Here is an 18964-nt window from a genome sequence, read left to right on the forward strand (position 1 = left end):
GAAAACTGAAGCAAGACCAGTGTTTCATTTTGCTTATTCTTGTGTTTATTTTTGATACTATACTATTCTCTCTTGCGTAAATCTTTTGTTTTCTTTATGTAAGTCTTAAGGTGAGTCACAACTCATGTTAAGCACTGTCTCTGGTGAGCATCTCTTCCAGAGTGTCCTAGCTGGTGGTGATTGATTTCTCCTGTTGCAACATGCATGTCATTTAGCATGGCTATCCTGTATTGTTGCTTATTTTTTAAATGTATATTTTGTGTTTCAACTCAAGTTTTTGCAGGGCATAGACACTCAATTTCAAATTTGTGTATACTAACTACACTGTGCAAAACCTTGTTTATTTAAGACAATCAATAAATAGAATTCTAGAGGGTTACAAGTTACTTTAAAAGTCATAAGATTCCACTTCATGTGTGATGATATGATTATTATAATTATGATAATAATTATGCAGAAAAGGCCAAATATATTTATATATTTTATATAAGTATATATTATGTAAATATACTTAAATATGCTAATTAACCCATCTTAAGGTGGTCCTTTTTAAATCTTTTACATTTTTCTATAAGTGTAGAATAGGAAAATGCATAATATAAAAGATTATATTCATGTAGAGATTCATAGATAAATATTTTAAAATTTATATTCCTTTTATTTTGTATTTTTAATTCTATTTTTATAAGTATTACTGAGAAGTAGATTGTTTTATGCTATGTAATAAGACAGTTATCTACAGCTTTATCAATCTATAGCATTCAAATGCATAAAACAGGAGAACTTAATAACTGAATCTAGACCAGGGTCAGGAATTATTTTCTGTGAGGGGATGAGTAATAAATATCTTAGGCTTTTTGAGCTCTTGCAGCTACTCAGTCCTGCATTGTTGTGTAAAACTAACCACAATAGATTAATGAATAAGCATGGATATGTTCCAGTAAAACTGAATTCAAAAAACAGGCATGATCTGTGATCCAGTTTGCTAAGTCTTGAGAGACAATTACATCATCTAAACCAGCATGTGAGTTTTCTAGTTGTAATGAGTAATGACTTTCCACTTTTTCAGTGGATGAATTTCATTTTATAAACCAACTATCAAAATAAAATCCATCGTGTTTATTTGAGAGATTTTTCCTAAATCCTTAATAATAATTTTGGTCCATTTCTTTTCAAGATTGAAGTATTTTACAAAGAGAATCCTGAGATACATTGCCAGATTTTTACATGTGTTTTGCTTAAGCTTAATTAGTATTTTTTCCTTTAATTTGTTGACTTTATACATTTATTTTATGTATATAAAATAGTGAATTTTCTGTTCAATTTACAAGCATCTGTTTGAACCTCTGTATGACTAATGCTGTGTCAATGCCTCAATAAAGTATTTATCTATATCTTTCCTATTTCTTCACACTAGATTTCTTTAGAAATATTGACATAATATAGTCAAATAGTGGGGTTCAAATTGTCTGTTTGGTTATATAATGTCACTTGTGGTAGTTTCCTAGGAGAGTGGAATCTTTTCCAAAGTTATCTTTATTCTAGTGCTTTCACCACATTGTATTTCATCTCTGAAATAGGGATGTATCTTATCATCAATGTGATAAAAATATCCACTGTCATATTTACATACATAACTTAATCTTTTAATAATACATAAAGTAATGAAATGACTTACCGAAAAAACAGTGGTGTTTAACTTGATCACAGAATCCTGGAGTGGAGAACATACATTCAAGTGAGTCAGTGGGAGCAACGTGTTGAATAATTTTAGGTTTTTAATTGTCCTTTAAACAATGTTTGGGAGCAAATTCTTGGGAGTAATGTCTAATCTTTCTGGTAGGGTCTGCAGCTGGGGTTTATTGTCTAATTAGGATTATCTTCCAAGGCAAGACTTTAAGCCCCACAGAAGCAGCAGGAAAAAATATGCATAAATATATTTATCATCTTATTTTATATTACATACGTAAAACTAGATACTAAATATTCTATACATGTCTGCTATTCCATAGTATATATCTATACTATAACAGATATATAGTTATAAAAGATTGTTTGGCTAAGGGTATAGGCTAGTGTATGATATGTGTAGACACATGGATTGGACCTAGACTGAGTGGATACTGAAGTTTGGGAGAGCAATACGTTTCAGAACCTTCCCACTGATCAAAATTGGGCTCCTGATATACTCCTAGGCACTGCTAGGAATTTGTATCATCCCATTGGAATGGAATGAGCCTGAAGTTTGAAAAAGTTAAAAATTACAGGTGGATGGATTTGGCAGAAGGCAACAAATAATATGTCCATAAAAAATTAGTTGATGTGTTTGTATTAAAGTGATTACCAGAATGAGCAAATGTAATCCTTATTTCCACACCCATTTAAGTCACAGAATCTTTTTTTTTTTAGGCGGAGTTTCACTCTTGTTGCCCAGGCTGGAGTGGTGCAATGGCACGATCTTGGCTCACCGCAACCTCCGCCTCCCAGGTTCAAGCGATTCTCCTGCCTCAGCCTACCTAGTAGCTGGGATTACAGGCATGTGCCACCACGCCCGGCTAGTTTTGTAGTTTTAGTAGAGACGAGGTTTCTCCGTGTTTGTCAGGCTGGTCTCGAACGCCTGACCTCAGGTGATCTGCCCACCTCGGCCTCCCAAAGTGCTGGGATTATAGGCGTGAGCCACCGTGTCTGGTCTAAGTCACAGAATCTTAAAAATCACTTAACAAGTATGTTTCATTGCTTACATTTATTTTTATTATTTTTGAATAGCTTATCCATAAAGATGACTCAAAATTTTAAACATACCAGGAGACAATCTAATGAGAAATAAATGCCACTCTCACTTCAATCCCATTCTTTTTTTAAAAAATGGAAATTGCTGTTTTTATGTATCATCCCAGAAGTATTCTACCAATATATAAGCATACACTTACAGCATTTATGTATTGTTAAGCGTCTACACCCCAATGGTGTGATGCATGCTATTCACATTGTGCTTTTTAAACTTACTATCAAACTCAGGGATGAATCTATGTCAATGAACATTTTAAAAATGGCTACAAATGTATGAATTTACTATAATTTATTTAATCAGCCTCCTTTTGATGGACAATGCAATTGTTTTTAATCTTTTTGCCAGTATAAGGAATGCTGAAATAAATATTATTCCACACACTTTAATACACATGCAGCTCTGTCTGCAAGACACATTTTCTTAGAAGTGAGTGGCATTTTACATTTTGATAGATATTGTCAAACATTTCTACTACGTGATCTGGCTAGTTTATATTCATATCATTAGTGTATGAGGTTGCCTGTTCTCTACTTTCTCCCTGACATAGCATTTTATTAAACTTTTGGATTTTTTCTAATCTCGTAAGTGAAAACAGCACCTTGTTTTAATTTCTATTTCTCCTATTAGGAATAATATTTTACATTTGTTTAAATTCTGCTTTATATTTCCTTTCCTGGAACAATCTCTTCAAACCCTTTCATCATTAGGTTGTTTTTTGTGTGTGGGACATAGTGTTGCTGATTTTTAACAACTCTTTGTATATTTAAGAAATTTTATCCTTTTATGTAATGTAAGTATTCTTATCTGTTTGTAGTTCATCCTTTACCTCTGTTTATATTTTTTAAGAAAATGTCTTTAGTTTTATATATTTAAATTTATTGATCTTGTCTTGTATGGTTTCTTTGAATATATGCCATATATACAGACTCTTCCCGTATTCATGCTATGAAGTGATCTTTTACTTTTTATTAAAGGAATTTGATATTTTTATTTTTACTTTATATATTTAATCCATCTGGAATTTATTTTAATATAAAGAGAGAACTAGATACTCAACTTAGCTATTTTCCAGGAAAAATCAGTTCATCTCAAATATTTTATTGACCAATCTATTTTTCCCTCAGTAACATATTGTATTACCTGCTAAATTTCTGATACATTTAAATTTATTCTGAACTATTTTTATCACAGAGTTTTTGCTTATTTTTATACTATTATAAATTTAATTTTGGTAACTTTATACTATATGTAATACCTGGCATGGCTACTTCTTATCATTCTCAAAATATTTCTAAACATTCCTGTGTGTTTATTTTAACATATACGTTTTGTTTTTATTTTTCCCATTGTTATTATTATGGGTTTTGATTAGGTGCCTATTTTGTGCTAGAAACTGAAAGAATACCCTGACATAAATTTTAAAAATAGTTGTATTCTAAAAACATATTTTATTGTATAATAATTGTAAACATAATATATTTTATTAAAATATATTGAAGAATAAACAAATGGAAAGATAGGTTATGTTCATGGATTGAAACATTTAATATTTTTAAAATGTCCATACAACCTGAAGCAATTTGTAGATTCAATGCCATTCTTACCAAAATTCCAACGTCATTTTTTACAGGAATAGAAAACAAATTATTAAATTCATATGGAGCCATAAAAGACCTCAAATAACTGAAACAATCTTGAGCAAAAAGAACAAAGCCAGAGGCATCACACTTACTGATTTCAAAATATATTAAAAAGCTATTGTAATAAAAAATCATGGTCCTGGCATAAAAACAAACACGTTGACCAAGGGAACAGCATTAGAAATCCAGAAATAAACCCACACATTTATATTATAGTCAAATAATATTTGATAAAGGTGCCAAGAACACACAATGGGGAAAGGACAGCTTCTTCAATAAGCAGTGTTGAGAAAAGGATATCTATATGCAGCAGAATGAAATTGGATCCTTTCTCACACCATACATAAAAATCAATTCAAGATGCATCAAAGATTTAAATATAAGACCTGAAGCTGCAAAACTACTAGCAGAAAACATAGGAGAAAAGCTATACAATATTGGTATAGGTAATGGTTTTTCAGCTATGACTCCAAAAGTACAGGCAACAAAAGCAAAAACAAATGGGATTGCATCGAATTAAAACATTTCTGCACAGCAAATAAAATAGTTAACAAAGTGAAGACACAACTCATAGAAATAAAAAAAAAACTTTTGCAAATCATACGTCTGAATTTGCCTTCTTTTATGTGGTCAGGAATACACTTAACCTCTCTGAAGCTTTGTTTCTTTATCTGTAAAATCAGAGAACTTGGTTACTGGAGTTCTAATGCTCTGTCAAATAGTAACTTGTTATAATCTATGAAAGTTAAATTGGTCAAAAATCAAATGAATTTTGTTAGGTAAAATAATAACTTTCTGACATTAAGGATTAAAGGCTAGAATAGGTTACTTGAGGAAGCTAAAATGACCCATATTCAAAGTCCATGAAAAGCCTATCATTTCATGTACTAGTATTGTATCTGGAATTGGTGGGTTCTTGGTCTCACTGACTTCAAGAATGAAGCCACGGACCCTCGCGGTGAGTGTTACAGTTCTTAAAGGCAGCGTGTCCGGAGTTTGTTCCTTCTGATGTTCAGATGTGTTTGGAGTTTCTTCCTTCTGGTGGGTTCGTGGTCTCGCTGGCTCAGGAGTGAAGCTGCAGACCTTCCTGGTGAGTGTTACAGCTCTTAAAGTGGCGTGTCTGGAGTTGTTCGTTCTTCTGGGGCTCGTGGTCTCACTGGCTTCCGGAGTGAAGCTGCAGACCTTCGCGGTGAGTGTTACAGCTCATAAAGGCAGTGTGGACCCAAAGAGTGAACACTAGCAAGATTTATTGCAAAGAGCGAAAGAACAAAGCTTCCATGGTGTGGAAGGGGACCCGAGCCGGCTGCCACTGATGGCTCCAGCAGCCTGCTTTTATTGTCTTATCTGGCCCCAGCCACAACCTGCTGATTGGTAGAGCCGAGTGGTGTGTTTTGACAGGGCGCTGATGGGTGCCTTTACAACCCCTGAGCTAGACACAAAGGTTCTCCACGTCCCCACCGGATACAGAGTGTGGACACAAAGGTTTTCCACGTCCCCACTAGAGTAGCTAGATACAGAGTGTCAGCTGGTGCATTCACAAACCCTGAGCTAGACACAGGGTGCTGATTGGTGTGTTTACAAACCTTAAGCTAGATACAGAGTGCCGATTGGTGTATTTACAATCCCTGAGCTAGACATAAAGGTTCTCCACGTCCCCACCAGACTCAGGAGCCCAGCTGGCTTCACCCAGTGGATCCCGCACCGGGCTGCAAGTGGAGCTGCCTGCCAGTCCCGCGCCATGCGCCCGCACTCCTCAGTCCTTGGGTGGTCCATGGGACTGGGCGCCATGGAGCAGGGGTCAGCGCTCGTCCGGGAGGCTCGGGCTGCACAGGAGCCCACGGAGCCGGGGGAGGCTCAGGCATGGCGGGCTGCAGGTCCCAAGCCCTGCCCCACGAGAAGGCAGCTAAGGCCCCGCGAGAAATTGAGCACAGCACCTGCTGGCCCAGGTGCTACGCCCCTCACTGCCCGGGGCGGTGGGGCCCCGCCGGCCGCTCCGAGTGCGGGGTCCGCCCAGCCCACGCGCACCCGGAACTCGCGCTGGCCCGGAACTCGCGCTGGCCCGGAACTCGCGCTGGCCCGGAACTCGCGCTGGCCCGGAACTCGCGCTGGCCCGGAACTCGCGCTGGCCCGGAACTCGCGCTGGCGGGCAAGCACCGCGCGCAGCCGCGGTTCCCGCCCGCGCTTCTCCCTCCACACCTCCTCACAAGCTGAGGGAGCCGGCTCCGGCCTTGGCCAGCCCAGAAAGGGGTTCCCACAGTGCAGCGGCGGGCTGAAGGGCTCCTCAAGTGCCGCCAAAGTGGGAGCCCAGGCAGAGGAGGCGCCGAGAGCGAGGGCTGTGAGGACTGCCAGCACGCTGTCACCTCTCAATATAATTTAAGATCAACCCTAATTGAAAATACTATATTTTGAAGGTAAAATCTCAGGTTTTTTGCTATTTTGCTCATTGTTTTAACTTCATGTCTACTTTGAATGTAATTATAGGTGGTGGAATCTACACAAATATATCATTATTATTATTAATAGAATGACAAAACTTTTTAATTACGAAAAAGCATCCACATTTGTTATTGACCTGTTCCAATCAAACTAGTAAGAAAATACCTTTCAATAACTTCAAAGATTTCATTTAAACATGTGTCAATTAATTTCTTAAGCAAATATAACAGAATGCCAGTTCTCTTGAGATTAATGGGCTTGCTCAAAGGAAAATAGCACCAGAAGTATGATTATTTCAAATAATTCAAAAGACAATAGTTTCTTTCCCCCTTGTTCCCACTTATATTCTGTTCTATGACAACTGACTCTTCACTCACTTGTAAGCACAGCAGTTCTCATAAAAATATAAATCCTTAATTTCTCCCAGTTTTCTTGTTATTCTCTAGAGGTAAAACCAAACAAATTTCAATAAGCTAAAAAAAAAGAAAGTGAACTTGCCAAATTAAGAGCTGGTTCATGAGACTGGGTTTGCTATGTGTTTAAACAAAGTCATGATTCATTAACTATGCCTGTAACAATCAAATAAACAAAACCATGCTCTACAAGGCATCCATTAGCACGTTTAAGTGCATAAATCACTAACCATGTGACTTACGGCTTAACCATTTGCCGAAAACAGCTGTTTTCTCAGTTCAGATAATGAAGAGAAAAAACAGCTGAAGCCAATTAGTGGATAAGCATTCATTCCGAAATATCTGAGACAGTTGAGTGATTTGTTTTGCAGGCCAGATATGTTGTTAACCAGACCCAAGTAAGAAAGCTCCTTTTACAATAAATTGAAGGTTTTATATTAACCCTTGTTTGTATTGGGCTCTCCTCCAAACAGCAAGCAGAGCAACAAACAAACAAACAGCTGATTAAAATCCAGTGTCCTTGAAAGCATTGCAGTGCATTATTTATTTAGGATTGTTTGTTTTGTTGCTCATGGAATATTTTAAGCATTCATGAAGACTAGGGCAAAGCAAAATATCTAATTTCAAGCAGAAATTATGTTTACCAAAGAGAAGTTATCTATCAAACAGAAATAGACTCTAGAAAAGACTGAGTATATTTTATATACTCAGATGCTGAAAGGAGATCTATTTTCAACAATGGAAAAACTTTAAACATTGCATTTTAGGTTGGAATCAACACCATTGTCAGCAAAATTATTTATTGAGTTTTAAGTGGGAATCCTCCAGTGAAAGATTTTATGCAGCTTCTCCTGCTACAGTAAGGGTATAATCTGGAACTTCCCTTGCTTTGACAGTCCTGATCATTGAATTAATATCATTCACTAATAAAAATTCCAGAAGCATGACAGATTTCCCTCGAAGGAGTCATCACCAGGCAAGGTACCAAGACACAATCTTTCTTGTAAAGACTGCCTTGTCACAGACAGGAAGGAGAGCTGGCTTTGCAATCAGATCAGCTGAATTCTGACTGGGCCACTTACTAGTTGGGCAATGATTGTTAACTTTTGAAATCCTTCTGAACCTCAGTTTCTTCATCTGTATAACACAGATAATTACATATCTCAAAGCCTTACAAGTTTGTATTGTGAAATTTAAATGAGTCATTTACTTTTTGATGAAGTTGACATAGTATGAGTTTAATCCAAAGGTCAATTCTCCTAGTGAAATGTGAAAATATTTTTTAAAAATGGCTAACATTCTGCCTGTTATAAAATGAGCATTCAAAATAAGTGGAAGTTATTTTCATTATTTCTCATGGAAGTCAAATGTCATGGGTTGTCTGAGAGAGACTGAACTTTTATAATCGGAGAAGAATGGATTGATCATTAGAAGTTTGATTTTCTGGAATAAAGATATGATTTTGCCTTTTGGAGGGAAACTGTCTCATTGGAGGGATCTCATTAGTTATACTGATAAAGACAGTACCTACCTACTGTCTTTGGGAGGACTTGAGAATGGTGAATTAACCAAAGTGTCATTGCTTCAAAGAAAATGTTAGGTATTGTATTAGGGTAGCTCGTCCTGGTGGAAGCCTAGGAAAAGTCCACCTTCCGAATATAGGGATGCGGGGCTTCCATGAAGAGAATGGATGGTCTCACTGCCAATGATTCGAAGAGGGCAGAAAAATAAGGAAAGGACTTAGGGGTGAAACAGGAGCGTTCACTGTCTCGGGGGCTGAAGGGGTTAGGGACTGAACTGCTGATAGGGGAGAGATGCTCACGGGCAATCCTATTGGGGGAAGATGAGTTGGCTATTGTGAGAAGGTGGCAAACTTGAAATAGGAAGTATTTTCGTAAGGAAGTCGAGGCCAAGGAACCCATTAGAGAACCTGGGGTACCTGTAGCATTGTGGTGACCATATTTCACTCTCCAGCAGTGTATGGGAGTTCCCATTTCATTACTCCTTGACTGTAGTGATTATGCAAAATAAAAAATAAAATCTTTGCAAACCTTATATATGTATTGACTGTAACCTGACAGTGCCACATAGATATGAGTGCTATAACCCTGCTTTATACTTGTAACTGCTTGATTTTTTGACAAAAAAAAAACAAAACTTTTTTTTTCTGAGACCTAGGAAAACTAAACTTAATCTGGAGACTCAGAACAGTTAAGCTGTTGTTGATCTAGTTCAGTCACAAAACTTGCTGTCTATCCAATACAGACTCTCCATCTTGGAGCTTCCCTATTTTTCTGCCATATTTTTCTTTCCTCTTCCCCCGATTGCTATTTGCATTTCACAAGGTGTTATGTATGTTGGTTTTCACATGTCAGGAGTGGAGAGGCTACATATCTAGTCTGTTTGTCCTGCCTTCTGTTTCTGGCCACTGGTGTCCTCTGGTCTCTGGCACAGTGAGGCTGAAGGCAAGGGGAGGAGAGAAGAGAAATGGAAAAAGGGAGGACTTACAACTATGTCACATCCAAGTTGTGGGTAGGCAACCGATGATATCTACCTGCCTAAAATTTGCATTTTGATTATTGATACAAATGAAGATAATTCCACTTGTTAGCTTGAGTTTATTTATCTTTTGAAGATTATTTTCCTTTGTTCTGCTATTTACTGTGGTTTTAAGGTTTTCAGTTTCAATTTGTGCCAGAATTTGATATAGAAAGGATATTAATGCTTTATCAAGCAATTTCATGTGAATATTCTACTTTTTTATTTGCCTTTCAATTTTATGTTCTGCAATGCCGAAGAATACAATCTTTTCTTTGTTATTACTTATAAATTTAAAGGCATTCTTTATATTAGCAGATTAGAATACATACATTTTACATTTTCCAAATAAAGACAAGTAACTATTCTTTTTCTAAATTTACAATGCAATGAAACCTTTCCTAAAGATAAAGAAAAAAATTCTCATTTAATATTACAGGTGGTGGATAAACACCACAATATAATTAGTTCAGATTAGAAGTAAAATCCAATATAATTGTACAAATGAACTGAGAATATGAACAAACAATTTAAAACAAAAATACATGGTTCTATATATACAATAATCATAACTTCAATAATATTTTTATTTTATTTACTGTTTATTTGTATAATTTCTAAAAATATATGAAAAAATTTAGTCTTTCTAGAAAATTAAAAACAAACTCAATCTAAGTTAAAGAAAATGATATAGTTTGTATATAAGAAAGTAGTCAAATTGTTTAGGGTGAGTATAATCTTTGTTGAAAAGATTCTTGCAGGACTCTGCCCTTATTAATTTTCAGTTGAAGTATAATTACTAAACATTTTTAGAAAAGCAGTATGGACATTTGTAGTAAGAATCATAAATAAATCCTTTGGTGCAAAAATTCAAGACTGAGACATTCATACTAGGAAAATAATTATGAAAAAGCAAAAAAGCTATAAGCTATAAATATGATTGTATTATTGATGGCATTAGCTATAATGGAAAGCAAATAGTACTCTTATAGGAAATTATTTAGCACATCGTTTTTTAACAACAAAATGGAATATTATATACCTATTAAAATAATAATTGTAAGAATTGACAGAAGTAGAAAATATACTGGCAATGTCAAGTGAAAATATCAAATACAATATAGCATGTACAGTCTGTGTCAAGCTATGTATCATATTGGCAATGTTGTGTAGTTGGATAGTTGAAAATTCACTTTATTATATTTACTTTAATTTTTATTTAGTTTCTTTTATTTTAATAATTTAATTTAATTTATATTTTCCAAGTAATTAGCAAAATATATAGTCATACTAATGAGATAAGTAATAATTGTAACGTGTATGTTTGTTTATGACCATAGCATTCCCTGACAAACTTGCCCTGGTATTTCTTTCAGTAATTAACTTCTCTCACCAATTTCCTTGTCTTCAGCAGAAAGTCCTCATAACCAAAATGCCAGGATTTAGAATTCACCAGGCCATTTAGCTTCCTTTTGTAAGAATTTTTCATTAGGGTAGACCCATTATGTGCATTTAAATGTGCATTTCAAGAATAGGGGAGTGTTGTCTGGGATTCTTGTTTTGGTTTTTGCATTACAGAATAAAACCTTCAAAAGAAGATTCTTTGTTTGAAAATCTTCTTTTGGATTCCACTTAAAAGGCGGAGAAATGATCAAAATAGCATCCCACAAGCATTCTTGGCAGGGCTGTGATACGTGTTGAAGTTTTCTTTATTCTCAGGATTGGCATTTGTTGAAGAGCTTTTCAAAGACGGTAGATACATTAAAGAAGAAAGCACTTTCAGCTTCAACTAGTATATGGTTAAATTAATGAATGATTTTCTGACCTCTGGATTTGTGTTAGAGTAACATTAATTATCTATAAGACCTTTGGACATCCTCTACCACTGACCTCAGCCAAGGAAAAGACTTCCTTCTAATACAGCACCAGTGAATTTTTTGTGACTCTTTGCAGATTTATATCTGTAGCAAGGATAAAATTTCATAAGATACTTTAAATTAAAATAAATAAAATTACTGTTATTTTAAACAAAATTATATTAGTCATTACTTTTTCTTGAAAGGGAAGGATGAAGAATATACAAGAGCCTTTTTGGTAGATCTGTTATTGGCTTACCTCACTGGCTTTAAAGTCATTTCTCCGGTCGGAGCTGCTTTGATTTATGGTCACTTGAAGTGATCCCTAATGCCCCTCCTTTGTTCCTATTTCCTATTTGGTTGCCAACCCTCCCAACACAGTCTATTATTCTGGAATTGGTTTAGTTGTGCTTGAAAGGAAGTTTGGTTTATTTGGTTTGAGAGCTTCTCAGATCTGCTTTTTTGTGTGTAACACACATAGGAAGAGTTGGAGTTTGCCATTGCAATGTAGTATTTTTTACAATCCTCCAGACCCCATACTTTCCATGCAATATTATTTCTTTTCGTTAAACATACCAAAATAGCTGCACCCTTAATGGAAACTTTATAAGCCCTACTAAATACATTTACATTTTTGAACTAATAATTTTTAACTAAGTTTCAGAGCATTGCAATAGTTTTTCTCATGCAGAAAAAAGTTTTGTAGGAAATTAGTTCAAATTTAATTACTTTTCCACCAAAACCTATAGGTCCAGCTGCGTTATTTCTTTATATATCCTTTAATAGGTTGCAGTCTAAAAATGTTTCTAGAGAGGTAGTAGTTTCATAGAAGTAAAGTGGAAAAATGTCTCTTCCATTTCTTGTTAGAGGCACATGAGACAATCAATTGCAGACTAAGCTTCAGGCTTTTGTTCTTCAACTTCTAGAATACACAGGAGAAATCATTCACTAGGAATGTATTCTACTTTGGGAGCATGCTGACCTATGTATTTTCAAAAAAATATTTTTAAGAAGTATAAATATTTACACAATAAATTCAGAAATCAAAGTCCTACCATGTATTTTCATTGTTTAGGGAAGATTCACTAATCGCTCCTCAACACTACCTTTCCTCGTGGAGAGCTTGTATTTGACAGAGTTGCTCCTTTAATGTCACTGCTCTGCTGATTTAGTCTTGAGTTGGGATCTTTTCGTGGGTGAATATTTTATCTCTCTCTTCTGACTCCATGTCTGTTCTCATCCAGTCTGGTCTCTCAATCAGTGCTTTTCAAACCTCATTGTACATACAAATCACCAGTTAAAATACAAATCTTGTTAAAACACAGATTGTGTTAAAATGCAGATTCTGGTTCAGGAGTTCTCGGTGAGTCCTGAGATTCTACATTTCTGTTACCTTCCAGGTGATGACAATGCTCCCGGTCCGTATTTTGAATTAATAACAAATATCTGGATTATCAGAGACTGTTGACCACTCCTGCTAGATACTACACATTACTACAAGAGAATTTGAGAGCTATGAGACCATAAGAGCTTCCTGATGCAGTCTTCCATTCTTTCAGTCCAATTCTGTAGAGCATCTGCTCTGATATTCAGATCTCACAACTCCTCTAGCTGGCTAACGCTTAACCATCTCTAAATGTGTCACATTGCCAAAGTGTAATTGGGAAAGCATCTTTTGATGGGGAAGGTAGCTGGGTAGCAAAATCAATCAGGAAGCAAAATTTAAAGCTACTTTGAGGTTACAAGCGTAGAGCTAAGGTAACAGGCAGGGGAGTGACAAGTGAGAATGTAGGCTAGAGAAGATACCAATTAAGGCTAGAAACTGCTAAACAAGAATAAATAAAACAAGTCACAGATCACATATGCTTGGCCAAGGAACAGGAAAAAAATACTCTAGGTCAAGCCCAACTTGGTATTCCCAAGAGACAAATTAGGGTAGACTACAGGGTTGCTGTTGAAGTTGTCATTTAAAATGCCCAACAGAGCTGGGCCTCTGTATGGATCCATACAGGTAGCACAGTGAACAACTCCAAGGGACATCATTTACCTAGACTATGATGTGAGTGGTGCTTTCTGGAATTGTACAATGTCATCTTTGGTCTTACTCTTCTGACTCTCAAAGCAAAAGCTTGAGTATACAATTGGGTATACTGCTAACATACTTTCTAAAAGAAATCCTCTTATATTCTATTCCTTTGGCCTTGAGATAGTTGTTTCTAACCAACGAGAAATAACCAATGTAATTTCTTGACCTGCATGAGTTAGGTTAAAGCTAGACTGCCTAATAAAGATGCCCAACCAGCATTGACACCTAATGTATTAGTCAGGGTTATCTAGAGGGACGCAACTATTTGGATAGATGTATATATAAAGGGGAGTTTATTAAGGAGTATTAATTCACATGATCACAAGGTCCCACAATAGGCCGTCTGTAATCTGAGGAGCAAGGAAGCCAGTCTGAGTCTCCAAACTGAAGAACTTAGAGTCTGATGTTTGAGGGTAGAAGCATCCAGCATTGAAGAAAGATGTAGGCTAGGAGCCTAGGCCAGTCTAATCTTTCCATGTTCTTCCACCTGCCTTTATTCTGGTTGCCCTGGCAGCTGATTAGATTGCACCCACCCAGATTGAGGGTGGGTCTGCCTCCCTGAGAACACTAACTCAAATGTTAATCTCCTTTGGCAACACCCTCACAGACACACCCAACAACAATACTCTGCATCCTTCAATGCAATCAAGTTGACACTCAGTATTAACCATCACACCTAAGAACCCTGAAGTTTCCTTCTGCCTCATATAACAGTTCTGAAGTGTACTTTTCAGATGCATGAGTACCATGCCCCATATAGTAATTTAGAGATCCAATCTGGTGGTGGATCTGCTACCTTCAACAGAAGGCTTTCAAGACTGTTCTAGTCATTGCTTTTCCATCCACAGAAAAGTAAGCTTGGTAGAAATTGCACACTTAAATCTGCTCACATTTTATTTGTCAGAAATAGTCACATGGCCATAGTCAGCTGCAGATAAGCTGGAGATTACTGCTCTAAATTGGGGCTGTGGATGGGCCACTTCTCAAGTACAACTACTATTATTGAATAAAGAAAGAATGCACTATTCTCGACAGCTAGCAATATCTATATGCTCTATAAACCCACCTTAGTGTCCTACAATGAGTTTATTATTATTATTATTATTTATTTATTTATTTATTTTTGAGACAGAGTTTCACTCTTATTGCCCAGGCTGCAGTGCAATGGCACGATCTTGGCTCATTACAACCTCTGCCTCCTGGGTTCAAGCGATTCTCATGCCTCAGCTTCCCAAGTAGCTGGGATTACAGGCCTGTGCCACCATGCCCAGCTAATTTCTTTGTTTTGCATTTTCATTAGACACGGTTTCACCATGTTGGCCAGGCTGGTCTTGGACTCCTGACCTCAGGTGATCTGCCTGCCTTGGCCTCCCAAAGTGCTGGGATTACAGGTGTGAGCCACCACACCTGCCCATACAATTCTTATCCTTTGCATTCTGTACCTTGATGACTTACTTCTGTAAAAATGTATGGGCAAGACCACCTTTTTAACTTTAAAAAATGTTTGGTATATGTTAATTTTACATGTTTATTGTTCCATGAATGCCTTTTTATGAAAAGTGCTAAAATACTGGCTGGGCATGGTGGCTTACACCTGTAATCCCAGCACTTTGGGAGGCCAAAGTGGACTGATCATGAGTTCAAGAGATAGAGACCATCCTGGCCAACATGGTGAAATCCCATCTGTACTAAAAATACCAAAATTAGCTGGGCATGGTGGCGAGCGCCTGTAGTCCTAGCTACTCGGGAGGCAGAGGCAGGAGAATCGCTTGAATCCAAGAGGTGGAGGTTGCAGTGAGCCGAGATGGTGCCACTGCACTCCAACCTGGCAACGGAGCAAGACTTTGTCTCAAAAATAATAATAATAAAAATAAAATATTGGTTGATGGACCGATGGCCATTTAGTACAAAGAAAAGAGCTACATTTTTGTAAACATATAATAAAAATATTTATTTGACAATTCCAAGCTAAAGTATGATTTAATAGAAAAAAATCTCTTGCTAGTAATTGTCTTTAAAAATCTGAATTTGAATTAAAATCTGTGGTATTTTTATATAATAGGATCTCTATAGGACAGAGTACTTTCCTTGTTTGAACTCCAGCAGAAAAAAAAAAAAGTATCCTGTCATTGTTAGAAAAATTAACAAGGAAGATTTGGAATAAAGCCAAAGTTGAATTATGTGTGCCTCTATGAATAAAACTAGATCCCTACCAAAAGTGTTAGTATTTTCATTAGTGTTAGTGTTAGTGTGTGTTTTACATTCACACTTCAGAAATATGTGTCTAGAGAGAATTTATTTTCTATCAAAGGGTGCCTTCTTTTCAAGAAGATGTTTCTGTTGCAAAGTAAATTAGTTATCTTGAAGGTTGCTGGTATATTGAGGTTGGGATGATTTATTCAGCCTTTTGCAATTCAAACTTGGAGTAGCATAAGTAAAATATACATCACTAATCTGTTTGTGCTCAGTACTGATGGTACAGAATTGCTTTGAATATTATTTCTGGTTTCTTGCCAGAGCCAGGTGTTGGTAGGCACAAAAATGGAGCACGAGATTAAAGAACATGTGGATGCAAATGAGTCTCAGGAACTTCAAAGTATGTTTGGGTATTAGGTTCCCGATAGCAAGATGCATCTGTAGTCTTCTAAAAATGTAGCTACTCACTATTTGGTCCAGGTCCCAGGAAATTTCTAAGATGCACATTTTGTAGAATTTATGGGCAGGCTCTACCTTTCATTTTAAATCTTACTGTCTCTGAGTGATTGATCTGATGCATCAAAAGAATAATTTGCATAAGTGAATTCTTATGTGAATGTCTCTCATCCTTACCCATCTTATCCTGTAGCATGCTTCCATGTCCTCTGTCTTATCAGGGTTATCACATGCTCTCTTGGTCAGAGGTCATGCTTGTCTGTCACTTTCTTGCATAATCCCTTCACCTGAGAGAAGAAGTGGGTGGGGACACCTGGTTTCTACTTATTGAAGGACATCCATCTTCCATAATAGTAGAAACAGGAGAAATAATGCCCTAATACTATGTGGGTTTTAAAATTATTGTAAAGCCTTTGAAAAAGTTCAGTAACTCCAAATGAATGGTAAATACATGTGTAAAGTTTGGTAGGTCAAATTCAAATTTTCACCACTTAAAATACTATCACAATTTGAAGGAAACTTGTATGCTAATGTTCAAATTGTGTGTGTATGTGCGTGTGTGTGTATGTGTGGTGTGTTGTCACCGACTCTGCTATTATATGACTTACAAAACTTAAGTTGAAAAAAATAAAAGTCCTTTTAAGACATCATTGGCTGGGCCAGTGGCTCATGCCTGTAATCCTAGCACTTTGGGAGGCCGAGGTGGGTGGATCACTTGAAGTCAGGAGTTTGAGACAAGCCTGGCCAACATGGCAAAACCCCATCTCTACTAAAAATACAAAAATTACCCGGGTGTGGTGGCACACACCTGTAATCCCAGCTACTCAGGAAGCTGAGGCACGAGAATCGCTTGAACCTGGGAGGTGAAGGTTGCAGTGAGCCAAGAGTGACACTGGCCTCCAGCCTCCAGGCTGGGTGACAGAGTAAGACACTGTCTCAAAAAAAAAAAAAAAAAAGATTTTGTGCATCACTGCATTTACCCAGGATTAGTGAACTATGCTTTCTTTAAAAAAAAAAAAAAGGAAGAAGTAAAATTTCTTCCTGAGGTATTAATGAAATTAATTTCATTCATTGAGTAGATAATTCTCAATTACTTATTAGGTGATAAGTACTCTTCCCGCACAGCACTAAAAATACAAAGTTGAACCAAACAGACGTGGTCCTTGGCTTTCTGGAGCTTCTATTCAAGTAGAAGGAGACAGACAGTCAAGATCATTTCAGTGTTAAATGCAATAAAGGAAAAAAGAAACGGTGTCTGGGGGAGAATTTTCTGGGGATTACTGGAGTTAAGGTGGTCTGAGAAGGACGTTGAAGAGCTAATTCCTAAAGAATGAGAAACATTCAGATAATAAAGAGCCAGGAGAGGGCTTTAGCAGAGGGAAGTGAAAATGCACAGGTCTTTAAAGGGGGTGGTATAATAGTTAAAGAACCAAAAGAGAGCATTGTGTGTAGTATTGAGCAAGGAGAGAATGAATGAGGTAAATTGGAAAGATATGCAGAGCTCAGATTATGTAGCTCCATATAGGCCATGGTCACAGTTCCAGGTTGAATTCTCAGGAAGCTGTTTCTCCGAGACAGAAATTAGCATGTGAGGCAAATTAGAGAGTGCTCTTGGATCTACTTTGGAAGGTGGTGATGACGCAGGGTGGGGCAAAAGGAGAGGAGGAGCTGCACTGTAGTCCAACCAAGTGTCAGCAACTCCTTGGAAGCACTGGATCTGGGATGGCTCTTTTGAGTTGTCCCAAGTCATATTGCAATGGTGCTCGGTTACTGGATATGGGCCGCTCCTGAGAGGAAGTGTGATTTTGGGGGAAGCAGTTTTCCTTAGCCAAGACAATCCATCAGGAAGGCTGATACCCGAGAGCTGACTTGGCAGCATTCCCAGCAGTGAGTGAAGTAAGTCCTTCATTCCTGAAGGGAGATGGGGGCATGTGGATATTATTTCAAGCGCAATGGGGAGCCACTGCAGAGTTCTGGAAATGAAGCCTTGTAGTCTGATTTACATTTTCGTATGGTTAATTTTTTATGGCCTGTTTTTGAAGAATACACGATATAGAATACAGAGTTAGAAGGGAAATGAAGTGTAATATTGGTGTAAAAGCAATAGATTCAGTCAAATTTGGCCCATGTTATTTTTCTGTTCTTGACCAAAAGTTATAAAATTTGGAAAAATCAAAGGAAACAGTTTTTATTCAGACTTAGTGATATCAGGACTAATAAGAGGACTAATATAATTGAATGTTTCTTTGCTCATTCTTTCCTGAGAATTGTTGAAATGAGAAATTATCTATAACTGTGGTTTTAGTGAATGCATGAATGTGTGTGTGTGTGTTGTGTGTGTGTTCATAAGAGAAAGAGAGTTTTAATTCTTTTTCTCTTCTTTATAATGTTAACCTGAATTTTTGTATTTAAAGTTTTTTCCCTTCAAATGTCTGCATTTTGGCATCTAACTTCAGAGACCCAGGATGAGTTACATATGATAGATCCTTATAACGAACTATTAGTCTCACTTCTTGGAAAGAATATTAAGAGTTTGTGCTAGGCTCAACATG

At 36.8% G+C, this 18964-nt stretch overlaps 1 protein-coding gene across 2 annotated transcripts in view; it reads left to right on the top strand.

Annotated features, from left to right (window-relative positions):
- The first annotated feature begins 4320 nt into the window (after nt 1–4320).
- Nucleotides 4321–18964, top strand: part of LOC129534266 (homeobox protein cut-like 1) — a 181728-nt gene continuing 167084 nt past the window's right edge. Inside the window, exon 1 of one of the 2 annotated variants that reach the window (XM_055390772.2) lies at nt 4321–6842. In XM_055390772.2, coding sequence (XP_055246747.1) covers nt 6170–6808 — 639 coding nt within the window. In that variant the 5' untranslated portion in view covers nt 4321–6169 and the 3' untranslated portion in view covers nt 6809–6842. The remainder of the gene's footprint in view (nt 6843–18964) is intronic. The other variant, XR_008680787.1, reaches the window with a different exon arrangement.

The sequence above is a fragment of the Gorilla gorilla genome, chromosome 5, assembly GCF_029281585.2.
Source record: "Gorilla gorilla gorilla isolate KB3781 chromosome 5, NHGRI_mGorGor1-v2.1_pri, whole genome shotgun sequence".
Classification (NCBI taxonomy): Eukaryota; Metazoa; Chordata; class Mammalia; order Primates; family Hominidae; genus Gorilla; species Gorilla gorilla.